The sequence below is a fragment of the Eptesicus fuscus genome, chromosome 21, assembly GCF_027574615.1.
Source record: "Eptesicus fuscus isolate TK198812 chromosome 21, DD_ASM_mEF_20220401, whole genome shotgun sequence".
Lineage (NCBI taxonomy): Eukaryota > Metazoa > Chordata > Mammalia > Chiroptera > Vespertilionidae > Eptesicus > Eptesicus fuscus.
In genome coordinates this window covers 39,875,999-39,900,955 of record NC_072493.1, presented here as the reverse complement: position 1 = coordinate 39,900,955, position 24,957 = coordinate 39,875,999, and the positions used below count along the sequence as shown (strand labels likewise).

At 51.9% G+C, this 24,957-nt stretch overlaps 3 protein-coding genes across 6 annotated transcripts in view; 1 reads left to right on the top strand and 2 right to left on the bottom strand.

Moving 5' to 3' along the window:
* The window catches only part of PPP1R37 (protein phosphatase 1 regulatory subunit 37), a 43,956-nt gene extending 40,473 nt beyond the window's left edge, over positions 1 to 3,483 (bottom strand). The window contains exon 1 of the mRNA XM_008158361.3: positions 2,900 to 3,483. Coding sequence (XP_008156583.2) covers positions 2,900 to 3,101 — 202 coding nt within the window. The 5' untranslated portion in view covers positions 3,102 to 3,483. The remainder of the gene's footprint in view (positions 1 to 2,899) is intronic.
* A 1,725-nt stretch (positions 3,484 to 5,208) lies between these two features.
* On the bottom strand, positions 5,209 to 19,082 carry GEMIN7 (gem nuclear organelle associated protein 7). Of its 4 annotated transcripts, none has more exons than XM_054710960.1 (4): positions 19,010 to 19,077; positions 18,136 to 18,309; positions 16,765 to 16,872; positions 5,209 to 6,019 (listed from the first exon to the last, which is right to left on the bottom strand). In XM_054710960.1, exon 4 carries the CDS (start codon positions 6,009 to 6,011, stop codon positions 5,616 to 5,618), a length of 396 nt encoding a protein of 131 aa, XP_054566935.1. In that variant the 5' UTR covers positions 6,012 to 6,019; positions 16,765 to 16,872; positions 18,136 to 18,309; positions 19,010 to 19,077; the 3' UTR covers positions 5,209 to 5,615. The 4 variants fall into 4 exon arrangements, with proteins under 4 accessions (XP_054566935.1, XP_054566936.1, XP_027990883.1 ...); XM_054710961.1 differs by lacking the exon at positions 19,010 to 19,077 and adding an exon at positions 18,808 to 18,996; XM_028135082.2 differs by lacking the exon at positions 18,136 to 18,309 and having other exon boundaries at positions 19,010 to 19,082.
* Positions 19,083 to 21,498: 2,416 nt separating this feature from the next.
* Positions 21,499 to 24,892, top strand: ZNF296 (zinc finger protein 296). The gene is made up of 3 exons (XM_008158363.3): positions 21,499 to 21,870; positions 22,082 to 22,231; positions 23,822 to 24,892. Exons 1-3 carry the CDS (start codon positions 21,573 to 21,575, stop codon positions 24,790 to 24,792), a joined length of 1,419 nt encoding a protein of 472 aa, XP_008156585.2. The 5' UTR covers positions 21,499 to 21,572; the 3' UTR covers positions 24,793 to 24,892.
* Positions 24,893 to 24,957: the final 65 nt, after the last annotated feature.

Below are 24,957 nucleotides of genomic sequence, written 5' to 3'. Positions count from 1 at the left end.
ACAGAAGCAAGCCACCTGCTCCTCAGCTTTGACAGTCCCGCAAACCCCATTGTCCAGGCTCGCCCCTTCGTCAATGACCCCCTGCCCTGCCTGAGGCCCAAGATCATCCAACTCCTTTACTGCCAGACCAACTCCTTAACCCCTCTCCTCAGCTGAGACAAACCAACACTTCCAGCCCATACACTGACCCATTTCTCCATGTCATCACCTCCCCACCTGCGACCCACTGACTCCTCCAAAGTGTGAGTCCTGACCAGTCCTTGCACTCTCTCTCTAAACTTCCAGGAACAAGACTCCTCCAGCCCGCCAGGCATCTTCACCCCTTACTTAGCACAGACCAATCAGCAACCAGACTCCTGCTGACGCCTGTCTGGACATTCTTCCCTTCCCTCAAACTCCTTCACCGCCTCTCCAGGACTGCCCACCAAAAACAAACAATAAAACACAAACCAACAAGCAGAACTGATTCTGCCTGGGCAACAGCAGGAACTTACAAGGACTATCTTATTTAATCCTCCCAACTACCTCATGGTGGCAATTAGCGCCATTTGCAGAGGGAAACGGGTGGCTGGGGAAGAATGGCTTACTCAAAGCCAGACAGACAGACAGCTGGTTGGTCACCCACAGCTGCTCCTCTTCTGAGAATCTGCAGAAGAAATTTTACCCCACCCTGTGCCAAACTCTCTAACTGACCTCCCCCCAACCCCCATGACCCTATAACCCTCTAGTCCACAAACGGACCATCTTCCCCCAGGCCCAATGAGTCCCATCTCTGCCCCTCTCCTGGAAGCTTGCAAAGCAGACACATCCAGGCCCCGACCCTGTGAACCAACTCCTCTAGGCTGACTCTTAAAATGACCAATATCAACTAACATCACCCCTAAAGTGACCAATAACAACTGCAACTTCATAAAGGCTCATCTTGGCCAATAACTTTTCACACACAATCTGATTTATTCCTCTCTTAAACCCTGTGGCATGGAGATTTGTTTTTTTTAAAATATATTTTTATTGACTTCTGAGAGAGAAAGGGAGAGAGAGAGAGAGAGAAACATCAATGATGAGAGAGAATCATTGATTGGCTGCCTCCAGCACATCCCTGACTGGAGATCAAGACCGAAACTAGGGCATGTTCCCTGACCACGAATCGAACCATGACCTCCTGGTTCATAGGTCAAAGCCACACCAGCCGGGAAGGCATGGGTATTGTCACCCACTTTACAGATGAGGAAACTGGGGCTCAGAGGAATTAGGTTACCAGTCTGAGGTCACGAAGTGGGTAAATGAGAGCCAGGACTTGAACTGGAGCCTCTGCTCTTCCCCACCCTGCTGTCTCCCCAGGCCTTCTCCCTACCTGCTCTGAGCTCTCTGGACTGAATTCCATGCTACAGCCAGGGCCCATTCTCCCTCTTCCCTTCCTCCGCCCCAGTCCCCCAACCCCAAAGTGACCACCTATCCCTGAGGCCTAGAGCCCAAGAACTTGGCTGGCTTCCAATGTCAAGAATCTTAAATTATGCCCTACCCAGTTTGGCTCAGTGAATAATAGTGTCGGCCTGCAGACGGAAGGGTCCCAGGTTCGATTCCGGTCAAGGGCACAAACCCGGGTTGCAGGCTTGATCCCCAGGAGGGGGACATGCAGGAGGAAGCTGATCAATAAGTCTCTCTCATCATTGATGTTTCCATCTCCCTCTCCCTCTCCCTCTCTGAAATCAATCAAAATATATATTTTTAAAAAGAATCTTAAACTAACCCCTGTCTCTTTAACAGTAACTAGTCACACTGGCATCGATGGTGGACTCCCTGTGTGTTCAGCTTCCAGTTACCATGTTCCTCACTCACACCGAAGCCATCAATTCCTCCTTTGCCATAGACTAGCAACAATCCCTCCTCTTTCCCCAGGGCCAACAGACCAACTTCTCTACACAGCCAGGGCCAGTCTGCTCCCTCTCTTTGGGGGCTCTCCGCCCCAGCAAGACAGACTTCACCAGCACGGAAATGGAGTCACCCTCCCCGCTGCCGTCCATCCCAAGAGAGCCTTTCCACCTCCCCAGCCTGTGTGTAAAGCACTCCTCCAGCTAGCTGCTCTTTCAGTGCCAACGCTGACCTGACCTTCTCCAGGGACCTACAATCCATAGACTTGCTTCCTCTCCCAACACCTCAAGCCACCCAACTTCTCCAATGTTCCCACCTTCTACTGACCAGCCACTCCGATTCCCCAGTTCTCTCTCGGGTGGGGAAAAAAAGAGCCTTCTATAACCAGGCCCCAAAGTTCCTCTGCTCCCGAACGACTACCCATGTATTGCTTCCAAGCATGAAGTGACTTTCCTTCTTCTTCATGCCAAGACCTAACACTCTGACTATCTCACCCACCCCCAAATGGACCACCACCTCTGCTCCTTTTCTGGGAGTTTACCTTGACTCCCTTTTCCCGACCCCAGGATGTACCGCCTCCTCTGCAGCCACAGTCCAGATGTATTCCCCTTCCTCTTTCCTCCCGGGCTTGCAGACCAGGACACGTAACCGCTTTCAATCCCGTGGGCCCATCAGACTTCTCCAACTGCCCTTTCAGCACCCATGCTGACCTCCTTCCTCCCCTGATAGCTCTCTCTATCCTTCTCTGGGGGGAACTATGAACTCAAAGGCTACAAGTCCTCCCAATCTCCCAAACTTGCTTTTAATTGCTCATCGTTTTAATTCCTAAACCGATCAGGCGGAGGTGGGGGTGGGCATAAACGAGCTACGTCTCACCTTCCCAACCCAACAGCTATCCCATCTCTAACTGAGGACAGTCACCTTAAGTCACCATTCGGTGCAATTTACTGAGCACCACCTGCGTGCTGGGCGTTGCACCGACACCCGAGACCCCCACGAGCCGCCCCCTCGCCTTGGTTGTAGTTACCGTGTCTCCAAGGGTCTTTGGGCTCCACCGCTCCGGACACAATATCCTCGTCGGAGGGGAACGTGACGCGCTTGGCCGCAGCCTTGAGGCGCCCGTCGGTCGGGGACGATGCGGGACTGGGAGACTGGGCCTCGGCGGGAGCCTCTTCGGCGTCGCCGTCCGCGCCCGGGCCGGGCGGCGCCTCCTGCGGCGGGTTCTCCATCGCCGCCGCCGCCTCCTCACGGGGGCCCCGGGGACATGCCCCGGGCCCCGGACTTGTCTCTCCGGGCCCGCCCGCCGTCCCGGGGCATGGGCTCCGCCGCTCTTTCAAGCGCCGCCTCCGTCCGCTTTCTTGGTCGTCGTAGTCGTCGCCGCCACCGGGAGCCCGAGCGCGCCTCCCCCGAGCTCCGCGCCCACCTGCCTGTTCGCAGCCGCACTTTCGTTAAAGGCCGGTGATCCCACCGCGTCCTAAGAAAAGCAGAAAATCTATTTGAGCTGTCTGCAAGCAGAGTTGCCTCGCGGGTTGCTGAAGTGGGAGGACAAAAGGCAGCTAGAGCCACGGGAGAAAGAAACGTGAGCACTGAATCCGCAGAGCCGGAACTGCAGAGCGCGGCGGGCGGGGCGAGGCGGACGCCGTCTCCCGGAGCAGCGCGCACGCGCGAACCTGAGCCGCCCTCACCCCGCCTTCCCGCCTCCGTCCTGATAGCTGTGGTTCTGGCTCGCACACTTTCGTCACTAGCTCAGACACTGCATAAGGGAGGGGAGTTGATAAAGATAAAAACAACAACTGCTTGACCGGGCTAGGCCGACTGATAAGGAGAGAGGTGAAGGAGTGGAGAACTTGAAAGGTGACAGCTGTTGAATATGAGTATTGGTGATGGATGCTGACAGAGGGATCCTCTACCTGGAGACCGAGTTTTATGCCCCCTTGCTAGTCTGTAGCCTTTCATTTGCAGACTGCAGTTTCATCAACAGTTTTCTGTAGCTGAATAGCGTTGTATGAGATACAATTATAGTTTATAAACTAAAATAAGTATGAGCTCATGAGGAGTAGCATAGCCTTGATTTTAAAAGGGGGTGGGGCGGGCGAAGAAGGAAGTCCAAAAGCAGGAGGAATCTGCCAACCAAAATACCAAGCGATGGAGCAGGTAGATCGCTAAGCCTGGAGCGAAACCAGCAGGAGCTCAAGCCACGCCCCCGCACCCCTTTCCACGCCCCTTCCCTCCCGCGCCCCGACTCAATTCGATCACTTAATATTCGCTTCCGCACTTTCGCGGTGCTTTCCCCAGCCCTTGCAACAATCCGGGGGGGGCGGGGGGCGGGGGAAGGCGGAGCTAAAACCCAAAAAAGGGGACTTGGGGAGGAACGAGCGACGTCGTTGCCAAGGCAACTCGAGAGCGAGGCCAGGGACTCGCCAGAGGTGGCGTTGTGAATGGACATGTGGAAGCTGAGACTTTACACTTGTCTTCGACATTATTGGCCACCGCACTTTCGTGACTGAAGAGGAACGAAGCAAATCTCATGTATATGTAATGGAATCTCCACCTACATTTTCAAGTTAATGGGATTACGAAGGGGGCAGAAATTACTTTTTAAAAACGAATCTGCCAAAAGACTACTAGTGACGGGGCTGAGTAAAGCAAGTGTTATGGACGGCCATGCCACAGAGCTGGAGCAAAATGGAGGAGAGGTGAAGCTTCACTCTAATCCCTAATCCTCAGCCATTTTCTCAATGGCGCCGCGCACAGAGTCCGACCTTTCCTCGCGTGCGGTGGGGGAAGCGAATCTGTGGTGGTCACACCACCCAGGCCACACAGGAGCGCATCCCTTGCTATGTACATCCCCTCCCACCCAATAAAGAAATTTAGTCCAGAACATCCAAGCCAGTTATCCAGGTTGCTCCAGCCGTTCCCCGCGGCTAGGAGCAGTCCAATCCCTGCACCTTTATCCAAGTTTCTCCCAGCCTTCTGATGTGCCCTTCTCCTTCTTGGCCCAGATCCATGGATTCAGTCCTTGGACAGCTACCCTCCCACCCCCTAAATCTGGCTTCATCCCTGTTTGGGTACACTTGCATTTAAAAAAAAACAAAAAGGGCCCTAGCTGGTGTGGTTCAGTGGACAGAGCGTTGGGCCTGCGGACTGAAGAGTTCCGGTTCCCTTCTGGTCAAGGGCACATGCCCGTTGTGGGCTGGATCCCCAGTAGGGGGCGTGCAGCAGGCAGCTGATCAATGAATCTCTCATCTTTGATGTTTCTCTACCTTCCTTTCTGAAATCAATAAAAATATACTAGAAAAAACAAACAAACAGGAGGCGGATTTTTCTGTAATAATAATTGTTCTTTGGCAGGAGGGTAGTATTGGGGAATTTCTTCAGGGTGACTGAACTTTGCAACCTCTATAATAAACCATTTCCCACTCTGCAATTTGCCTTCCTTTATTCCCACTGCCCCCTCCCCGACCCCACCCCACCTCCAGTCTTCAGGAACTGTCCCAAGACCCACACTTCTGTAGAGTTTAAAGTTCTGTGAGGTAGAGCATTCCTTTCAATGGGATCTAGAACTTGTGGGGTTACAGAATTTTATTGACTAGACACTGGAGATCTGAAGAAGTCAGTTGCTTGGAGCTTGGCTCAAAACTCCAAGGGAATTCCGAACTCTATGAGGCCCAGAGATCTGGAACTGTTGGAAGCCTGGGAATTTGTGGCGAGGCCTAAGGCAGAAGGTGACCACAATAACGTCTTTATAGCTTGAAGGTGTATGCAATAATGTCACTACACCGGAGCAGTGCCTCAGCCTGCACACCTATCGGAGTCTGCAGCTGCAACACGTAGAAGTTGGCCACATCCACGTCAGTGGCTCCGAAGTGGGCGGTCACGTGCACACCCTCATGCAAGGTGAAGCTGACCTGGCGACCCACCATGGCCAGCAGGCTGCGGAGGTAGCGTTCCCGGAGGATGGCTCGGGCCCGCTGTTCCTGGGATTCCTGACATTCGTGCACTACAGGAGACTCCGGGGTTTCAGGAACCTCTGGCTTCAGGGGAGCCCTCCGTCCATCAGGGGCAAAGCCTCTGCTCAAGCCCTGGGGGCCCCGGGGGAGCCGGAGCACAGGCACAGGACTGGTCAGTGGCGTCTGCATTGTCCAGGCTGTTGGGTAAAGAAGAGCAGGGAGTCATTACGTAGGGAGGTGGGACGACAGGAAGAGGGAGGACTGGAAGCAGAGGCTTTTCTGCCACATCTCAACTCAACCTGTCCAAAACCAGCCTCCTGATTCCCCCTCCTAAAAGCTGCACCATCCCTCTACCAGTCCTATTGCCGGGAGCTGCTACCACCCTTCATGAGGTTCACAGAGTGGGGACTTCTGCCTGATATTATCACAGCTTGGGGAGGTGATAGCTTTGATGGCGGACTCCCTGTGTGTTCAGCTTCCAGTTACCATGGTGTAATGGGCCCTGGCTGTAGGGTCATGTACTCCCAGTTCCTGGCCATAAACATGTGCTGAAAGACCCCCGTCTCCTCTCCTCTCACACATGGCCCATCCAATCCACCAGGAAATGCTACCTCCCAAATAAATCCCATCCCACAGACGCCAGCCTGGAAGGGCTCCCATTGGACAAATCTGGAATGATTTGAACATTTAAATATGACAATTACAGATTATAACCATTGAATAAAACAGAAATCCATGAGTCCATGCTAATTAAACACACACAAAGGAGAAGAAAACTTCCTTCTTATCTTAGAACGGCAGCGAAAATCAAAAGAGGCTAAAACTTGTGGAGGAACATCGATGAGGTCCAGGATATCTACATAGTCTTAAAACGCCTCCTCACAAGATATTCATTGTAAAGAGTAACTTTCTGGTGGAGAAACCTGGCGGACACCATCACTTAGGCATCAAAGCTAATATGTGCAGTAATGAGACAGACACCATGTGCCTCCTGATGTGATGTATTAAGAAGGACAGGACACAGGTGTGTGGATTACTTGACTCTAATCATGAGGGACAATTGTGTCTGATCAATCTACTCAACTTGAAGAGCATTATACCAAAAAACTAGCCTGGGAGACAGATTTTTTTTAACAATTTTAATTAAAAAAAAATTTTTTTTTTCCTCTCTCTCTTTCTTTTTTTTTTTTTTGGTGTGTGTGTGTGTGTGCGCGCTCTTGACCGGAATCGAACCTGGGACCCAAAAAAAAAATTTTTTTTTATTGATTAACGAGAGGAAGGGAGAGGGAGAGATAGAAACATCAATGATGAGAGAGAATCAATGACCGGCTGCCTCCTGCACACCCCCTACTGGGGATGGAGCCTGCAACCAGGGGATGTGTCCTGACTGGGAATTGAACCATGACCTCCTGGTTTATAGGTCAATGCTCAACCACCGAGCCACATTGGCTGGGCCTGAGAGACAGATTTGAGCTCTGCCTCCTGTCTCCTTGCCATTCAACCTCACAGTTAAAGCTTTTTCTTAAATAAATAAATAAATAAATAAAAATTAGCCTGGATTCTTCAAAAATATCAAGTTTATAAAAGAAAAGCTGAGGGAAAGCCCTGGCCAGGTAGCTCAGTTGGTTAGAGCATTGTTCCGATATGCCAAGGTTTCAGGTTCAATCCCTGGTTAGGGCACATACAAGAAGCAACCAATGAATGCATAAATAAGTGGAATAACCAATCAATGCTTCTCTCTCTAAAATCAATAAATAGTCCTAGCCAGTTTGGCTCAGTGGATAGAGTGTCAGCCTGCAGACTGAAAGGTCCCAGGTTCGATTCTGATCAAAGGCACATGCCTGGTTTGTGGGCTCGATCCCCAGTAGGGGGAGTGCAGGAGGCAGCCGATCAATGATTCTCTCTCATCATTAATATTCCTATCTCTCTCCCTCCCTCTGCCTTCCTCTCTGAAATCAATAAAAATATATTCAAAAATAAAATCAATAAAAAAAATTTTAAAAGCTGAGAAAAAATTATATATATATACATGTGTGTGTGTGTATATATATATATAAATAAATATATATATACTAGTATATCCTATATAATAAAAGGCTAATATGCAAATCGACCGAACAGCAGAACAACTGGTCACTATGACACGCACTGGCCACCAGGGGGCAGATGTTCAACATCAGGATCTGCCCCTTGGTGGTCAGTGTGCTCCCACAGGGGGAGCGCTGCTCAGCCAGAAGCCGGGCTCACAGGCTGGCGAGCGCAGCGGTGGTGGTAGGAGCCTCTCCCGCCTCCATGGCAGCACTAAAGATGTCTGACTGACAGCTTAGGCCCACTCCCTGAGAGCTCCCGGACTGTGAGAGGGCGCAAGCCAGGCTAAGGGACAGTCTCCCCTGCCCCCCCGAGGGCATGAATTTCATGCACCGGGTCTCTAGTACATATATATTCAAAGACTACCACTTCTTATTCTCTCAACTGTCACCTGATCTTGGTCCAGCCACCATCACTTCCACCACTTCCTGCCTGGACTGTTGAATTCAACTCCTCATTGGCTCCCCTCCACACCACACCCTTCCGCCTTCACACCCCTATCCCTGTCCTCACACATAGCCAGAGGGACCAGAGTCAAATAACATCTCTCCTCTACTCAGAACCTTCTGGTGGCTTAATTCAACGCCAGGGTCCTCATCACTGCCCTCAAGGCTCCTATGTTCTGGACCCCCTCTTGGCACACCATCCAACCCAGCCACTCTGGCCTCTTTGCTGGGCCTTGAGTATGTATGTCTGCAATCCCTTCTCAGACCCGGGCACTTGGGTTCCCTCTACTCTATCTCCTTTGCCCCTTCCCTGACCACCTGATCTTTAAGTTTTCTCTGCCCCTCATCCCTCTATCAGCTTCATCATTCTTTGCAGCACAGACCCCTCCTAGGCATCTACAATAATAGAAGTGTAATATGCTAATTAGATAAGATGTCCCAAGCTGGGGCTGCAAGGGAAGCCCGGGTCCCGGGTGCCAGAGGGAAGCGGTGCCGGCAGCCTGGGGAAAGACGGCCTCCTTGTGCACGAATTTCATGCATTGGGCCTCTAGTAATGTATATTTATTGTTCTGCTTATGGTCCTTCTGCCCTGCAAGATGGCTCCGTCCCCATAGGCAGCAGCCTTGCTTCCCCTTCTCCCACATGTGTCCTCAGCTCCCGGAACACTGAGTGGCACAGGGACCAGGCTCTGGTCCCATGACAGGAGTGGAGATTAAGCTCCCAGGCCTGTTTAGCTGGGTGACCTCAAGCAAGAGGCAGTTTCCTCTTCATTGTATGAAGAAATAGCACCAATTGCCACCTCTGTTTATCAGGATTCAACAGGCTTTGCAGGAGGGGCTGGATATACACCAGGTTCTCCATAAAAGTTACAGTTGATATTAGTGTTGTTGTCTGACCTGGGGTGAACTGCTTAACTGCTCTGTGCCTTGGTTTCCCCCATCTGTAAAACAGGAATGATAAAAGGACCTACCTCCCAGGGTTGTCATGGGGACTGAATGACCTAATAAATGTACAATGTTAAAAAAAAAAATACAAAAAAAAAGTACAATGTTTAGCATTCTCCTGGAACATAGCAATCACCACTGCTATGACGTGGATTGCATATGGGGAAACGCTGGGGGGTTGGAGGAGGAAGAGAGAGGGGCCTACATTCGGTTCAGGCAGCTGCTCCACTCTCTGTGGCTCAGTCCCCTCCTCCCTAAAGTGACTGATAACTGGGGACCCACCACCATCACTTCCACCACTTCCTGCCTGGACTGTTGATGTCAACTCCTCACTGCCCCGCCCCGCCCCCCTCCCGCCTCCACACACACATCCTCCTGCCTTCACACCCTGTCCTCACACACAGCCAGCCCGCTACCTACAAACCTGTACCACTCTCACAGCATCAGGTCTGGTTCCTCCAGCATCCCAGCTATGAAGAAAGTGGTTCAACAGCTCAGGCTGGAGGCCTAGGTGTTCTAAACCACTTTTCATGAACCAATGAATATTCAGAGAGCTGAATTTGAAGCCTGTACAACAATCTTATCCGTATAACATGTGCCATACTATTCAAACTTCTGCTTTTGTCAGTCCTTAGCATCTACTTCTATGAATGTTCATGAGTTTCTATTTCACAAGGATCATTATTTTATATACACTGGCAACAGCATACAAATAACATACTTACTATAAAAAAATAAAGTGATTGGCCCGGCCAGTGTGGCTCAGTGGTTGAGCATTGACGTATGAACCAGGAGGTCATGGTTCAATTCCAATTCCCGGTCAGGGCACATGCTCAGGTTGCAAGCTCAATCCCCAGTGGAGAGTATGCAGGAGGAAGCTGGTCAATGATTCGCATCATTGATGTTTCTCTCTTTCTCTCCCTCTCCCTTCCTCTCTAAAATCAAAAGGCTACCACAGAACAAATTTTGCGGGAGCCGGTTTCAGCCCGATCCCGCAAGCTATTTTTTAAAAAGTAATATCCTCTGTAAAGGGCCCAATAATAAAAATATAGGTAAAAAATAAAAAATAAAAACACAAAGTGATTGAAGCAGCCCAAGTGCCCATCAGTAGGTGAGTGGATAAAAAAAAACTGTGGTACATTTACTCTATGACAATACTATGCAGCTGTAAAAAAGATGGATCTCTTACCCTTTGAGAAAGCATGGAGGAACCTGGAGAGTATCATACTAAATGAAATCAGTCAGTCAGAAAGACAAGTATCACATGATCTCACTCATATGTGGAATCTAATGAACAAAATAAACTGGCAAACAAAATAGATCCAGAGACATTGAAGCATGCAACAGACTGACATATTTCAGAGGGAAGGGGGGTTGGGGGCGAGGGAAGAGATTAACCGGGGAACTTATATTCATACTAGAGGCCTGGTGCACGGATTCGTGCACCGGTGGGGTCCTCCAGCCTGGCTTGCATCCTCTCACAATCCGGGACCCCTTGGAGGATGTTGGACTGCCAGTTTCAAGGGATGTAGTAGTGCTGGAAGCAGTAGGCGGCTGGGGCCGGACGCCTGCCACTGCTACTACTGCTCGGTAGCACTGCTGCTGAGGCGGGAGAGTCTCGCCAGCCGTGAGCCTGGCATCTAGCACTCAACGGTCAGCTGAGCAGTGCTCAGCCGTGGGAGTGCACTGACCACAAGGGGACAGCTCCTGTGTTGAGCATCTGCCCCCTGGTCATCAGTGTACATCACAGCGACCGGTCGTTCAGTCGTTTGGTCATTCGGTCATTCTGTTGTTCAGTCACTTAGGCTTATATATATGTAGATATGTATAACCCATGAACATAGACAATAGTGCGGTGAAGACCTGCGGAGGAGGTGGGAATTGGGGGGAGGGTTAAAAGGGGGGGGAATTGGGACATCTATAATACTTTCAACATTAAATTTTAAAAAATAATTGCAAAAATTTAAACAAAAATAGAATAAAATGATTAATTGAAGCCACTGACAAATATTAGGCACCCAGTCTCCCAGGACGGGTCACTGGGTGCCTAATATTGGGTGCCATTCATGGTCCAGAAGCTATTGAGATTGTCCTTTTTCTGTGAGGCTCTTCCTGTCTCTGAAGTTCAACTGTGAGCTCCTTGCACGAAAGGACCCTGATGAGAAATGGGCCTAGGCTGTGGACCAGGGTTTCTCAACCTCCCTGCTATTGACTTGGGTTGGATCATCCTTTGTTGTGTTTGGGGGTGTCCTGTGCATATAGTAGGGGTTTAGCAGCATCCTTAGCCTCTATCCACTAGGTGCCAGTAGCTCCCCGAGATGTGACAACCAAAACTCTCTCCATTGGGGAATAGCATGGTCTGAGAATTACATGTCAATTCAGTAAAGCCATTAAAACAAAACAAAACAAAAACTACAATACCAACTGTCTCTAGGGGACAAAAAAAAATTGTCTCTAGCTGAGAACCACTGACAGACAGGTGGGAAGAGGGGGCGGTAAAGACTGCTACTGAGTATGTGACATATTCATATAGCCTCACTGAGAACCTGAGAAATGCAAATTCAAGCTACCAGGCTATAGGATTCCACTTCCCAGACCAGGGAAGATGAAAGGGGCTGATAAAGCTTTGAGTTGGTGCAGCTATGGAGGAACATCTTCAAATCCCTTGTGGCCGGGTGTCAATTAGGATAGCCTCAAAGAGGGCAGCTGAGCCAAAACCAGTTTGGCTCAGTGGATAGAGCGTCGGCCTGCGGACTGAAAGGTCCCAGGTTCGATTCCGGTCAAGGGCATGTACTTTGGTTGTGGGCACATCCCCGGTGTGGGGTGTGCAGGAGGCAGCTGATCGATGTTTCTCTCTCATCGATGTTTCTAACTCTCTTTCCCTCTCCCTTCCTCTCTGTGAAAAATCAATAAAATATATATTAAAAAAGAAAAAAAAAAAAGAAATGCTGAAAAAAAAAGAGGGCAGCTGAACAGAATCCAGGAAACTGCAAACGCCAGGCATTCTGACCTTCTGCCCATGAAGAGGCCGGGCAGGGTGACCCTGAGTTGTCTGCCTTTTTGTACCCTTTGAATTCTGTCCCAGGTATCTGAATAACCTATTCAAATAAATTTTAAATTCTAATTTTAAAAAGGAATGTATTGTAATGCTTCCAGGTCCCTTAAAAAAAAAGTTAGATTCTTTACACGGCCGGTGTGGCTCAGTGGTTGAGCATCAACCTATGAACCAGGAAGTCACAGTTCAATTCCCAGTCAGGACACATGACTGGGTTGTGGGATCCATCTCCAATAGGGGGCATGTAGGAGGCAGCTGGTCAATAGCTCTCTTTCATCATTGATGTTTTTATCTCTCTCTCCCTCTCCCTTCCTCTCTGAAATCAATATTTTTAAAAATAAATAAATAATAAAAACATTTTTAGTGAGATCAATGCTCAACCACTGAGCCATGCCGGCCGGTATATGTATATAAAATATATATTCTTATTGATTTCAGAGAGGAAAGGAGAGAGAGAGAGAGATAGAAACATAAATGATGAAAGAATCATTGATGTGTGTGTGTTTTTTAAATATGTTTTTATTGATTTCAGAGAGGAAGGAAAAGGGAGGGAGAGAGAAACATTGATCAGCTGCCTCCTGCATGCCCCCTACTGGGGAATTGAGCCCACAACCCGGCATGTGCCCTTGACTGGAATCGAACCCAGGATCTTTCAGTCCACAGGCCGATGCTCTATCCACTGAGCCAAATCGACTAGGGCTATATATATATATATATATATTTTTTTAAGTTAGATTCCCCCTTAGGAATCTGAACTCCCTCTCCTAACCTTACAGTCACCCACTCCCAAACCTTTCTGTCCCTGACCCAGACCTTTCCCAGGCCCCTGTGGAACTAGCTGCCAAGTCCTATTGGGAGCCCAATATATTCCTTATTAGCAGAAGTCAAGTAATATCCTCTGTAAAGGGCCCAATAGTAAATATTTTAGGCTTCATGGGTCATAGAGTCTCTGTCACACTACTCAACTCTGCCATAGTAGCAGGAAAACCATAAATAAAACATAAACTATGAACATGGCTATTCTATATAATAAAAGCCTAATATGCTAAGTATCCGGTTGTCTGGTCGGCCATTCAACCAATCAAAGCATAATATGCTAATGATATGCTAAGGTCCCTCAACATGACGTGCATTGACCACCAGGGGGCAGACAGTCGACGGGTCAACCAGTAGCTATGATGTGCACTGACCATCAGGGGGCAGATGCTCCAACTTGTAAGTTAGCTTGCTGCTGGGGTCCAGCTAATTGGGACTGAGCCAGAAGGTCCAGACATGCCCTGGAGCCCTCCTGCGTGCCTCCCCGGCCTCGATCGTGCACCGGTGAGGTCCCTTGGCCTGGTCTGCACCCTCTAGCAATCCGGGACCCCTTGGGGGATGTCAGAGAGCCAGTTTCAGCCCGATCCCACAAGCCAGGCTGAGGGACCCCACTGATGCACAAATTCGTGCACCAGACCTCTAGTGCTCCAATAAAACCTTACTTACTGGGACACTGAATTTTGAATTTTATATAATTTCACACAGTACAAACAAATTTTTAAAAAGTTTTCCAAACACTTAAAAATGTAAAACCCACTCTTAGCTTGGCCTTGCAAGAAAGGGGGTGGGGTCACAGCTTTCCATCAGGGAGGAAGGATAAGGATGTGAATTGGGGGAGACCAGTGGGTCTTAAGCCCAGATTCACTACCAGGGATCTGGGCACGTCACTGCAACTCTATGGGCAGTCTCCTTGTCCCAGTTCCTCATCTGTGAAATGAAGCATAAAAAAGACCTAGAGTGTTGGGAGAAGGGAGAATCTCTGGGGGGAGGTTGGTGATCACACAGATAAAGGACACCCCAGTGTCCAGACTCCTCAATTTCTGCTACCCACATTCAACCAATCCACCAGTAAAGTTTGTCAGCTCCACTTCAAAAATTCATTCAGGTCCTGGCCAGTGTGGCTCAGAGGTTAGAGTGTCAACCACCGAAGAGTCGAATGTTCTATTCCAACCAAGGGCAAGTACCTGGGTTGCAGGTTCAATTCCTGGTCCCAAATAGGATATGTGTGGGAGGCATGTGGGAAGCAACCAATCTCTCTGCCTCTGTCTCTCTCTCTCTCTCTCCCTCTCTCCCTCCCTTCCACTCTCTTTAAAAATCAATGGAAAAAATCCTCGAATGAAGATTAACAAAACAAACCCCCCCCCAAAACAAACAAACAAAAACACACCACAAATCCAGAATCTGGTAACTTCTCATTCCCCCACTCTGCCTCCTCCTCATTCCAGCCACCAGCACCTCCTACCTAGACTATTGCAGTCAGTCTTCTTTCCTCTGGGCACCATGCCTCTACCTTCACCCCTCAGTCTCTTCCCCACTCAGCTGTCAGAGAGATCCTGTTAGAACTAAGTCTCATCGCAATCCCTCCTCTACGAAGAGCTCTCATCTGCTCCTGCCTCAGCCACAGCAAAAGCCGAAGTTCTTATAAAGGCTACATAGGAGGACCCATCACCTCTCTGACCCATCACCTCTCCCCCCTCCACCCTTTGCTCACTGTTGGTCCTTGAACATGCCAAGCACATTCCTGCCTCAGGCCCTTTGCACATGCTGTTCTCGCTGCCTAGAACCCTCTCCCAAATGGGAGACATAATGTATTTGTTCACCTTCCTCCCTCGTTTCATTCAGGTCATTGTGCAAACACCACCTCCACTAGGAGAAAAATAATGGCCCTTTCACCCCACATTATCTTTTCTTCTGAGCCCCATCACCTCCTGACAAAATGTATTTCTTTGCTTTCCTATGTGCTGTCTGCTCTGCCACAGAACACAGCCTTTGAGAGAAGGAACATGTCCGATTACTTCACAACTTCACCCCCAGCCCCTCTTAGGGCCTGGCCCAGGGGGAGGTCTGTAAATATTCATTTACGGAATGTAAAGATTCACCCATCCACATGATCTTAGTTCCTGCTCTGTGCCCAACCCATGCAGTGTGGTAGTGGGGACACAGCTGTGACTGGAACAGCCCAGCCCTGCCCTCTCGGGTGACACAGACTTGTCTCTAATCTAGACAATGTTGACCCAGAATAGGCAGGGCTGGAATGAAGGAGCCCTAGGGCTTCAAGAGCCCCGAGGAAACACCTGGCTCAGCCTCGGGGCAAGAGAGGGTTTCCAGGAAGCAGGGCACTCAGGGGAGATCTCTCCGATGAGGTCACCTGTGAGCACAGACCTCAATGAAATAGGAATCAAGCCATGTGGAGATGGGGGGGGAAGCCTTCCAGTCAGCGGGAACAGCAAATACAAAGACCAAGGAAGGGTGACTCTGAGGCTTAGCCAGGAGGCCAGCGCGGAAGAGGTGGAGGCCGAGGTGGGGGCAGAGGCAGAACGTTCCGGGGCCCTGAGGACCCTGGCCAGAGCTTGGGCTTGTACTCTGGGTGAGACAGGAGCCATGGAGGTTCTGACTAGAGGAGGGACAGGACCTGAGTTTGGTTTTCACAGGATCCCTCTGCCTGCGGCACAGAAAATGGACAGTGGGGGACCGAGTAGAAGCGGGGAGCCCAGTGAGGAAGGCACCACGTGGTCCGGGTGGATGACGATGGTGCCTGGGATGGGGTGGTCACAGTGCGGGTTCGAGAAGTGGTCAGATTAGGGTATGCTTTGAAAGTTGAGAGCTCTCGCTGTTTGCTGATGGACTGAGAGTAAAAGCAGAGCCATGGAAAGCCCCAGGTTTTGCCTGGTCTGAAGACCAGTAAATGGGATTAATGGACAAATACATTTCTAACCTATTTGACCAGGGCACTCCAAGCTTAGTCAAAGGTCATCAGCCCCGAGGGCTACCCCCCAACCTAGATTACCACTTGAGTGGTTTAAGAGAAATAACTAGTCTCCAGGATTAGTACAAAATAAAGCATTTATGGAAAATTAAGCAAGTGGCCAAGGACTTGGCCATTAAATTAAATCCCTGGATAAAACAAAATTCAGGGCGGGTCAGCGCAGGGCCTCGTTCTCTCCATTGGGGGAGGGAGGGCAGGGTAACAGACAGATTTGGTCATATGAGTGCAATCCCCATTCTCCACAAAAGAAAACTGGAGCTGGTAGATGTCAAATCATTTGCTGGGTGCAAGCGAGTGAGTGGCAGGAAAAGGGAGCAAAATCCAGGCGGCCTGCCCTGTTCGGAAGAGCAGACTTTTCCCAGCCGGCACAGGGGAGCCCTCGGAGGTTTGGAGCCAAGGTGTGGCCGGAGAAGAAACTGATCTGATGATCCTCCGAGAATGTGGCTGCAGACGAGAGGGCAGCCCCAGCCCTGCCTCGAGAAGCCACAACTCCAAAGCCAGGAGAAGCTGAGGTACCCCCCCTAATATCCAGGGGTGCTAAGAGTAGAAGCCATCCTGGAGCAGGCTTGTGGATAACTTTGAAGGTAAGAAGACGGACAAAAGATACCTGATAATGGACCAAAGAGCTACTGGCTCTGGATTGGGTAGATCCTGAAGGACGACCAGCTGATTCCGTCAGGCCAGGGGAGATGGTGTTAGGAAGGTTCAGACTATCCTGGAAAAAATTGACAGAAAGCAATAGATGTCCCAGGTCAAGTCCAGGTTTAGGAACTCCAGCCCAGCTCCATGGAAGTGATCAGCTACTGCCGGAAATCATAGATGCCGTGGCAGCAGACAAGAGTAAGAAAAGTGCTGGAAATGGAGAAGACCCCAAAACTGAAGCCCGGCAGCCAGATGCCAAAGCAGCGGCCACTCAAAACCCCCGCAGAACGACCAACAGCTGGTGACCCAGAGAGCACCAGTCTCTTAAAGAGGCAGACTCAGAGCCTGGGAGCTGATTGTGTGCGTTAGGAGAGTCTAAGTTGCATGCCTTCCAGGGACTTTAAATCGGTTGGTTTTTACTATTCATAGCCGCTTGGGCTAAAAGGAAAACGCTTTTCTTCAGTCTTCTTTTTCTGAACAATAAAGAAGTTGCTTGTTTAAAAAGTTTAACAACATTGCTTGACTCAGGGCCCTCTCTCTGTCTGCATGGGCACCATGTATAAGCCATGGTTGTGAACGGTCTTCCTGTAGCTCTGGACTAGAGGTTTTTGTTTGTTTGTTTTTGGGGGAGAGAAATAGTGGGAGTTTATTTCCCGTCAATTAAATATGAAACCCATTTTTCAGAAATTTTATCATTTTAATGGGATCATTTTCTTCATCTCAGAGCTAAAATACCTAACTTTAGATATAGAACAAAATATGTAAGGAGCCAGAGTTACATCTGTATGTTGGATGACTTTAAATCTACATTTTTTAAAAAGGAAACTAGTCCAGCTGGTGTGGCTCAGGTGATGAGCATCGACCCAGCAACCAAGAGGTCACTGTTTGATTCCTGGTCAGGGCACATGCCTGGGTTGCAGGTTCGATCCCCTATGGGGGATCAGTGATGTTTCTCTCTCATTGATGTTTCTATCTCTCTATCCCTCTCCTTCCTCTCTCTCTAAAAATCAATAAAAACATATTTTTAAAAATTAAAAAAAGGAAAATAAATGAGAGGAAAAAAGAGAAGAAACTGGCTTGAGAAAGGTCACAAAGGGCGTGCCCAAGAAGACAAAAGCAGGCATTAATCCACTCTCCCAGGTGACCACATCCTCGAGTCCTTTATCCTTTTGGCCTCCCGGGCAAGGATTTCCTGCTGGAAGGTTTCAGGAACGATGTCCAAACCCATCCCCCACTACTTGACAAACTAATCCGTTTGACTCCGGATCTCATCACTGAGGTCAATGGCAGGGGCAAGGGACGCACAGACCTCCCTCCTTGGGGCCTCAGTACTCACTTTCAAGAAAATGGCGCCCTGACCGGTTTGGCTCAGTGGGTAGAGCGTCGGCCTGCGGACTGAAGGGTCCCAGGTTCGATTCTGGTCAAGGGCATGTACCTTGGTTGCGGGCACATCCCCAGTAGGGAGTGTGCAGGGGGCAGCTGGTCGATGTTTCTAACTCTCTATTCCTCTCTGTAAAAAAAATCAATAAAATATATATTTTTTTAAAAAGAAAAGAAAATGGCAATGGATCAGATCTTCGGACAAATGTTTAGCCAACTCTTCAATTGCCGGGGAGGGAACCAGCTGAGTCACCAGTTTAACAACGAGGCCCCCTCGTTAACCAAGGTGACCTGTCTGTCCACACACCCCATGGGCTGCCCACCTGGATGCAGATTAGTTCAATGGGCCTTCCGAGAGACTCCTCCCCGCCCCTCCACCCCCAGGGCCGGTCAGTTTCCTTTCAATTCCTCCCTGACCACCCATCGCTCTCCTATTCTTATACTAAGTAGGTCCTCCCGGCCCCCAGGCGTCCACTCCCCACTCCGCCCAGGGCTGGACATTCTTCCCGTCTCCCGCTCGGATTAGGCCGGCGATTCCGCCCTGGAAGCGGCGGGGGTCTGCCTGCTGCTCCTCGGACTGTTACCGTCACCGTAGTCCTTACCCTCGCTCCCCCTGCTCCCCCCTCACCCCGGCGCGGGAACACCCCCGCTCGCGCGTTCCAACCCGACTCCGCGGTGCGGCCGTTCGGGGGCCGCAACGTCACCGCAGCCCGCGGAGCGGACGCGGACCAGCCTCTCCCCGCCCCTCCCGGCCTGCCCGCGGGCGGGCGTCCGGGGCCGGGACTGGGGCGAGGGAAGGTGCGCTCTCCCCAACCAACCCCCGAACTCACCGAGGTCTGCGTGCCGGCGCCCCCACTTCCGCCGGCGTCCCCGAGGCAGAGGCTCGGGCGGGCCGCGCGCCGCCCAGCCTGCGTTCCGCCGTGGCCGCCGCCGCCGCCGCCCCACGTGGCCGCGGGCGGGCTCCCCGGCTGGGACGGCCGCACAGCCCGACGCGGGTGGCGTGGTCGGGCGCTTGGAGCTCGTCCGCCGTCTGCGAGGTGGGGGGGACCGGGAGGCCCATTTTATGGAAGAAGATATTGAGGTTCAAAGAGGGGTTAAAGGCAGAACTTGGTTTCTGCCCCATCCCCCACATCCCCTACACGTGCACACTCCTAGCCGTTTCCTCCAGTCCCGACCCCACATCCCCTACTTGAAACCTTGAGATTATGCTCCAAGCAGCCAAAAAAAAAAAAAAGCCTTGGAGAGCAGCCGCTGGAAGAACCGGAGGCAGCCTTTTTGTCCCGCAGCCCTCCCTGCAGTCCCATTTCACAGAGGAAACCGAGGCCCTGACAGGCAGACCAGCAGTTCCAGATGCTCAGGAACCTCGCTGCTCTGGGCTCAGACAACCCACTTGCACACGGGCTCACTAAGGCGGGGACTTTGTGAGCCTCTGCTTCCCACTAGCTCCCCAAGGCTTAATGGCTGGCACAGTGAGGCCCCCCACCAACATCTACTGAAAGAATGCAGGAGCTCAATACATATTTGTTGACTGAACTATGAAGGAACAGGGGCTCTGTCTCTGAACAAGACAGACTGGACTCCTGCTTTCTCATAACTGCATTCTAGGGTGGCTGGGAGGGACAGAATAAGATAGATACACGAGCAAATGCTTCAACGAATGCATGGGGCCTTGTTGGTGATGTAAAAGGAATAAAATAAAGGCAGTGGTTCGTGGGTGGCAGGGTTGGTGAGCTTCTTTAATTGGGTGGTCAGAAGGTGGCAGTGAAGAAACCAACTCAGGTAACATCTGGGGAAACGAGGCCCAGGAGGGAACTGGGGACAGATGGAGGTCATGGAGGGTAATTATAAGGCTTTAAGCAGGGTGGGGCTACTGGTACCTTGGTCAAGCTGGCCCTTGGCTCTCAGGAGGACAATTCAGCCACCCCTGAGGGAGATCGGAACAACATAACAATGTGAGGAACCCTGACCCTGAGGGGCCAGGAGCAGAACTGGGGGGTGGGGGGGACGCAGCGGGGTTAGTACATGAAATCCACTCGGTGCTGGAGTGCAGGCCTGGGGAATCTGGGGGAGGACAGACTCTGGCCCTGACTTTAAGGAGCCTTGTATACGGTGGGGGAAGGGAGAGGACAGTCAAGAAACCGTTCTGTATCACGATGTGGTTGGTGTCAGGAAGAAAAGAAAACTTGTAAGGGTTGGAGGGTGGGGCAGGGTGTTGATGCCACTTCAAACAGTGATCTGAAAAGAGCTGCTTTGAAGAGGGAAGTTCAAGGAGGCCGTGTGGAGAGAGGTAAGCCAGTTGGCTATTTGGCTTTCATGGCTATTCCAGGTGTAGGAGCAGAGTAGATATGTACATGATCATAATCCTCTTTGCTCAAGCCCCCGAGACTCACCTCTCCAAACACCACGACTTCCAAGTGGTCAAAAGACCCTCTGGCAGCTGACTCCATTTTCTCACGGAGCTCAAACCCCCCTCCTGTCCGTCTCCTCCCTCTTTGTTATTCTTTTTATTTATTATTATTATTATTATTATTATTATTATTTTGTATAGCAAAGGTGGAAATTTATTGAAGAACAAGCACAGACTCCCACGTGGGGAGGGGGAAAGAGTCCCGCCTCCTTGTTATTCGTGAACAGAGACTGGCCGACTCCCTCACATCCCTCAGGTCTCAACTCCACCATACCTTTCCCTGGTGTGGGAAGAAAATTGAGGGGCCCCCCCCCTCCCCACGTCACCCTGCCCCTTTATAACCCTTCCTAGCTTTGTTTGGCTCCAGGTGACACGGGTCACCCAGGAAGGCACTCTATTTTACATAGTTATCTTGTTGAGCGTAGTCTCCCTGACCCAGTAAACTCGGGGGCCAGGGATTATTGTCTGTTGGGTTCGCTGCAGTATCCCCAGTGCTTGGAACAGTACCTGGCGCACAGTAGGCACTCAATAAAGGTTTGCCCAGTGAATTTTTATTATGTATTTACTGAAAGAGTCCAAGATACTCTTAGGGGGCACAGTTAGAAACGCAGCCCCCACCCTTTCCTCCCTCCTGGGTGTTTGTGGGGATGCTGTGCCTCAGTTTCACCAGCCCTAAAACGGGATCTGAAATAGCCGTTTCTTCGCTGGCCGCGTGAACTCGGTGTCGTTAGGTGTAGTCATTAAGCCAAACCCAGGGGGCACGGCTCAGACTGAGCTGGGCCTCCAGCAGGGCCCCTGCGGGCCGCCCCTTCGTCTCCCATCAGGCCCCGCCCCGGTGGGCGGAGCCACGGCCGGGCCAGCACGTGTAAAAGTTCGCGGCCAGTCGCCGCAGTCACTCACCTGAGCGTCTCGGCCCGAGCACACACGCCTCGCGCGCCTTCCGCCCGCCCGCCCTCCAGCTCGCCGGATCGTCCGGACCGCGACCCATGTCCCGCCGCAAGGCCGGCTGCGCGCCCCGCCGAGTAGACCCGGAGCCCGCCGCCTACTCAGACGACGAGACGGAGATGCGGGACCTGGTCATCGACGTGAAGCCCGAGCCGCGTTCGTGGTCCCCCCAGGCCGCGGGGCTGCAGCCGTGTTCCTCAAAGGAAGTGCCCGCGCCGGGCCGGCTCGAGGGCCAACCCCGCTACTGCCCTAGCCTGGTGCCCGCCGCCGATACCCTCCTCGCCCTCGGCTCCCAGAACCAGTCGGCGCCGTGGACTTCTCAGGTCCCTAGTCCTCACGGTAAGAGCCCCCTGTGCCGGGCCCCACTCCCCTCCCCCCCTCCACTCTCGGGTGGGACGCCCTCCTCCGGCACCGCTCCGCGTCCCCTGCCCCTGCCATGTTTCCGTGGCTGGGTCCTGGCTCCCTTCTCACCCCCGGGTTTCCCCTCTTCCTCGGAACCCCAGCCTGTTCTGGCCCCACCCCGTGCTCACCACCCGCTTCCTCCCTGCAGACCGCCAGCCCTGGACTGACGAACACTCAGATACGTTGACCTGCGGCCTCTGCCTGCAGACCTTCCCGCTGAAGGCCATCACTGCCTTCATGGACCACAAGAAGCTGGGCTGTCAGCCCTCTAGAAGCCCCAGCCCTGGCCCGGACTCAGGTGAGTAAAGCTGGGGTGCAACCCCCTCTCAAGTTCAAGGGCCCGGCTTCCTGTGAGAGAAGGGGCTGAGCTGGACAGGCGGGGCAGTGAGCAGTACTTCCCCTTTCTGGCTCCCCCATGGGGTGTAGCCTAGGCGTGGCCAGGGCCTGCCCTGTCCTAGGGCTGGGACTAGTGGTGGTGAGAGGGTGGGGGCAGGGCTGGGCAGGGAAGGAGGATGGCCCACTGGGTGTGGCCAGCCCCAGAAGACTGGTCTGGGGACTTGCCACACACGCCCCCCTAATCTGGTTTCACTTCTCCTTCCCCTTGGCCAGAAATAACTGGCCAGGTGGCTGGACCAGTGTGGCAGTAGGGGGACCCTGGGGAGGGCAGTGGTCTGGGGGAGGGGCGGCCTGAGGCCAGCTGGAAGGGTAGTGTTGCCCCCTCCCCTGGAATCTCCCAGTCCTGCTTGCTGGGAAGCCCCTGGTTTGAGCCAGGTCCTCCTGCCTGGGCACCTGGGTTCCTTCTCTTGGAATGGGATTAAACCCTTACCACGGCACTAGACATGATTTTCAGCTTCCAGCCTATAAACCAATTTTCTCAAAAGGGCTGGGCCACAGGGAGGGTCCTATAATGAAAGAAAGAGCTGTGATTTAAGTGGGAGCAGGGAGGGGCTGTGATGGGATTATTGGAACAAGACACTGAGACTCTTGGAGGATTGTGGACTCAGCCCAGCTAATGTTTACTGAGAGATTACATGGACCCAAACTTTCAGTCTTTCCCCATTTGAGGTCACAACAACACTAAAAGGGAGAGGATCCCCATATTCTAGCAAGTGTGGAAACAGGCTCAAAGAGGGGGTTCTTATAAAATACGTTTTTATTTATTTTAATTTTTTTGTTAATCTTCACCTGAAGATATTTTTCCATTGATTTTTAGAGTGGAAGGGGGAAAGGGGAAACATCCATGTGAGAGACACATCGATTGGTTGCCTCCTGCATGTGCCCTTCCAGGTACATGCCTTTGACCGGAATTGAACCCGGGAGGGACCCTTTGGTTCGAAGGCCGACGCTCTATCCACTGAGCTAAACCAGCTAGGGCTATCACACTGGCTTTGGTCACTTTGAGCAAGGCCTTCTTGATCCCCCAATATGAAATAGCACTCCCCGTCCCTCACTCTTTAACTTTTTTTTTTAACTTACTTTTTTACAAAGATTTCCTTTCTTCTTTTAAAGTTGATTTGTACCACTTACTTATGCATTCATTGGTTGCTTCTTATATGTGCTCTGACTGGGGATTGAACCCACAACCTTGGGTGTATGGGGATGATGCTCTATCCAATTGAGCTACCTGGCCAGGAAGGCATCTCAATGATTTTCAAGCACAGAAAGAACCCTTGCATATTCATCATCCACTCCAGATTTTCCTTGCTTCTTGTCCATCTACCCCCCTCCCTGAACATCAGCTTCCTGAGGGCAGGGGTTTTCCCTATCCTCTTGCCATTTTGGGGCCTAGAACATAGCCTTCCCCACAGAATATGTCCATCTGGTAAGCTGTGACCTGCAACTGCTATGCCTTTTACCCTTCACACTAACACCCAGCCCATCTCTGCAGAACTTGAGAACCTGAAGACCTTGATTTGCCTCCGCTGTGGCCGACAGTTCACCAGGGCCTGGAAACTGCTGCGCCATGCCCAGTGGGACCATGGACTGTCCATCTACCAGACAGAATCTGAGGCCCCAGAGACTCCACTGCTGGGCCTGGCAGAGGTGGCTGCAGCCATGTCAGCAGCGGCGGGGCAGGAAGTGGAGGCCAAGGGCTCCCGGGCAAACAGCCTCCCCCGGCGGAGCCCCACCTGCCCTGTGTGCATGAAGACCCTCAGCTCCTTCAGCAACCTCAAGGTGCACATGCGCTCACACACGGGCGAGCGGCCCTATGCCTGTGACCAGTGTCCTTACGCCTGTGCCCAGAGCAGCAAGCTCAACCGCCACAAGAAGACCCACCAGCAGCTGCAGCCTCAGAGCCCCGATATGGCCAAGGCCAGTCACGAACAGGCCTCAGCTGCCCCTCCGGAGCCAGCCGCCCATGCCGCTGCCCCAGCCAGGACTGTCCTGTGCAGCCGCGAAGGGGCTGGAGCTGCCGACACGGCAGGTGTGCAGGAACCTGGGGCTCCAGGTGGTGGAGCTCAGGCTGGTCCTGGTGGGGACAGCTGGGGAGCTGCCATGAAGGAAGAGAGAAGCAACTCTGCCCAGATCCAGGAGAAGTTGCCCAAGAAGACTCCAAAGACAGTGGGCAAGAGCCATGGGCCCGGGGGCAGATGTGAGTTCTGTGGGAAACATTTCACCAACAGCAGCAACCTGACTGTGCACCGGCGCTCACACACCGGGGAGCGGCCCTACACCTGCGAGCTCTGCCCCTATGCCTGTGCCCAGAGCAGCAAGCTGAACCGCCACCGCCGCATGCATGGTATGGGGCCCGGCGGTGCCCGCTTTGAGTGCCCCCACTGCCTTGTGCCCTTCGGCCTGCGGGCCACCCTGGACAAACACCTGCGGCAGAAGCACCCCCAAGCAGGTGGGGAGGCCTGAGTGGCAGGAATGCCCTTCCCCCCCTGCTGTCCCTGGTACCACTGCTACCATATCTGTTGATCATGTCCTGCTATGAATAAACCCTCCCTCCCTGTAGTTATACACGTGTGGACTTCGCTTTCTCGGGGCATCTGAGGTGGGGCAGGAGGCTTTCCCTCCTTGGGG

Excerpts from the sequence above, each read along its gene's own strand:
- GEMIN7 (XM_028135082.2), bottom strand. The coding sequence starts at position 6,011 with ATGCAGACGCCACTGACCAGTCCTGTGCCTGTGCTCCGGCTCCCCCGG.
- ZNF296 (XM_008158363.3), top strand. The coding sequence starts at position 21,573 with ATGTCCCGCCGCAAGGCCGGCTGCGCGCCCCGCCGAGTAGACCCGGAG. Across the intron at positions 21,871-22,081 it reads TCAGGTCCCTAGTCCTCACG|ACCGCCAGCCCTGGACTGAC; the intron begins GTAAGAGCCCCC and ends TCCTCCCTGCAG. Across the intron at positions 22,232-23,821 it reads CAGCCCTGGCCCGGACTCAG|AACTTGAGAACCTGAAGACC; the intron begins GTGAGTAAAGCT and ends CCATCTCTGCAG.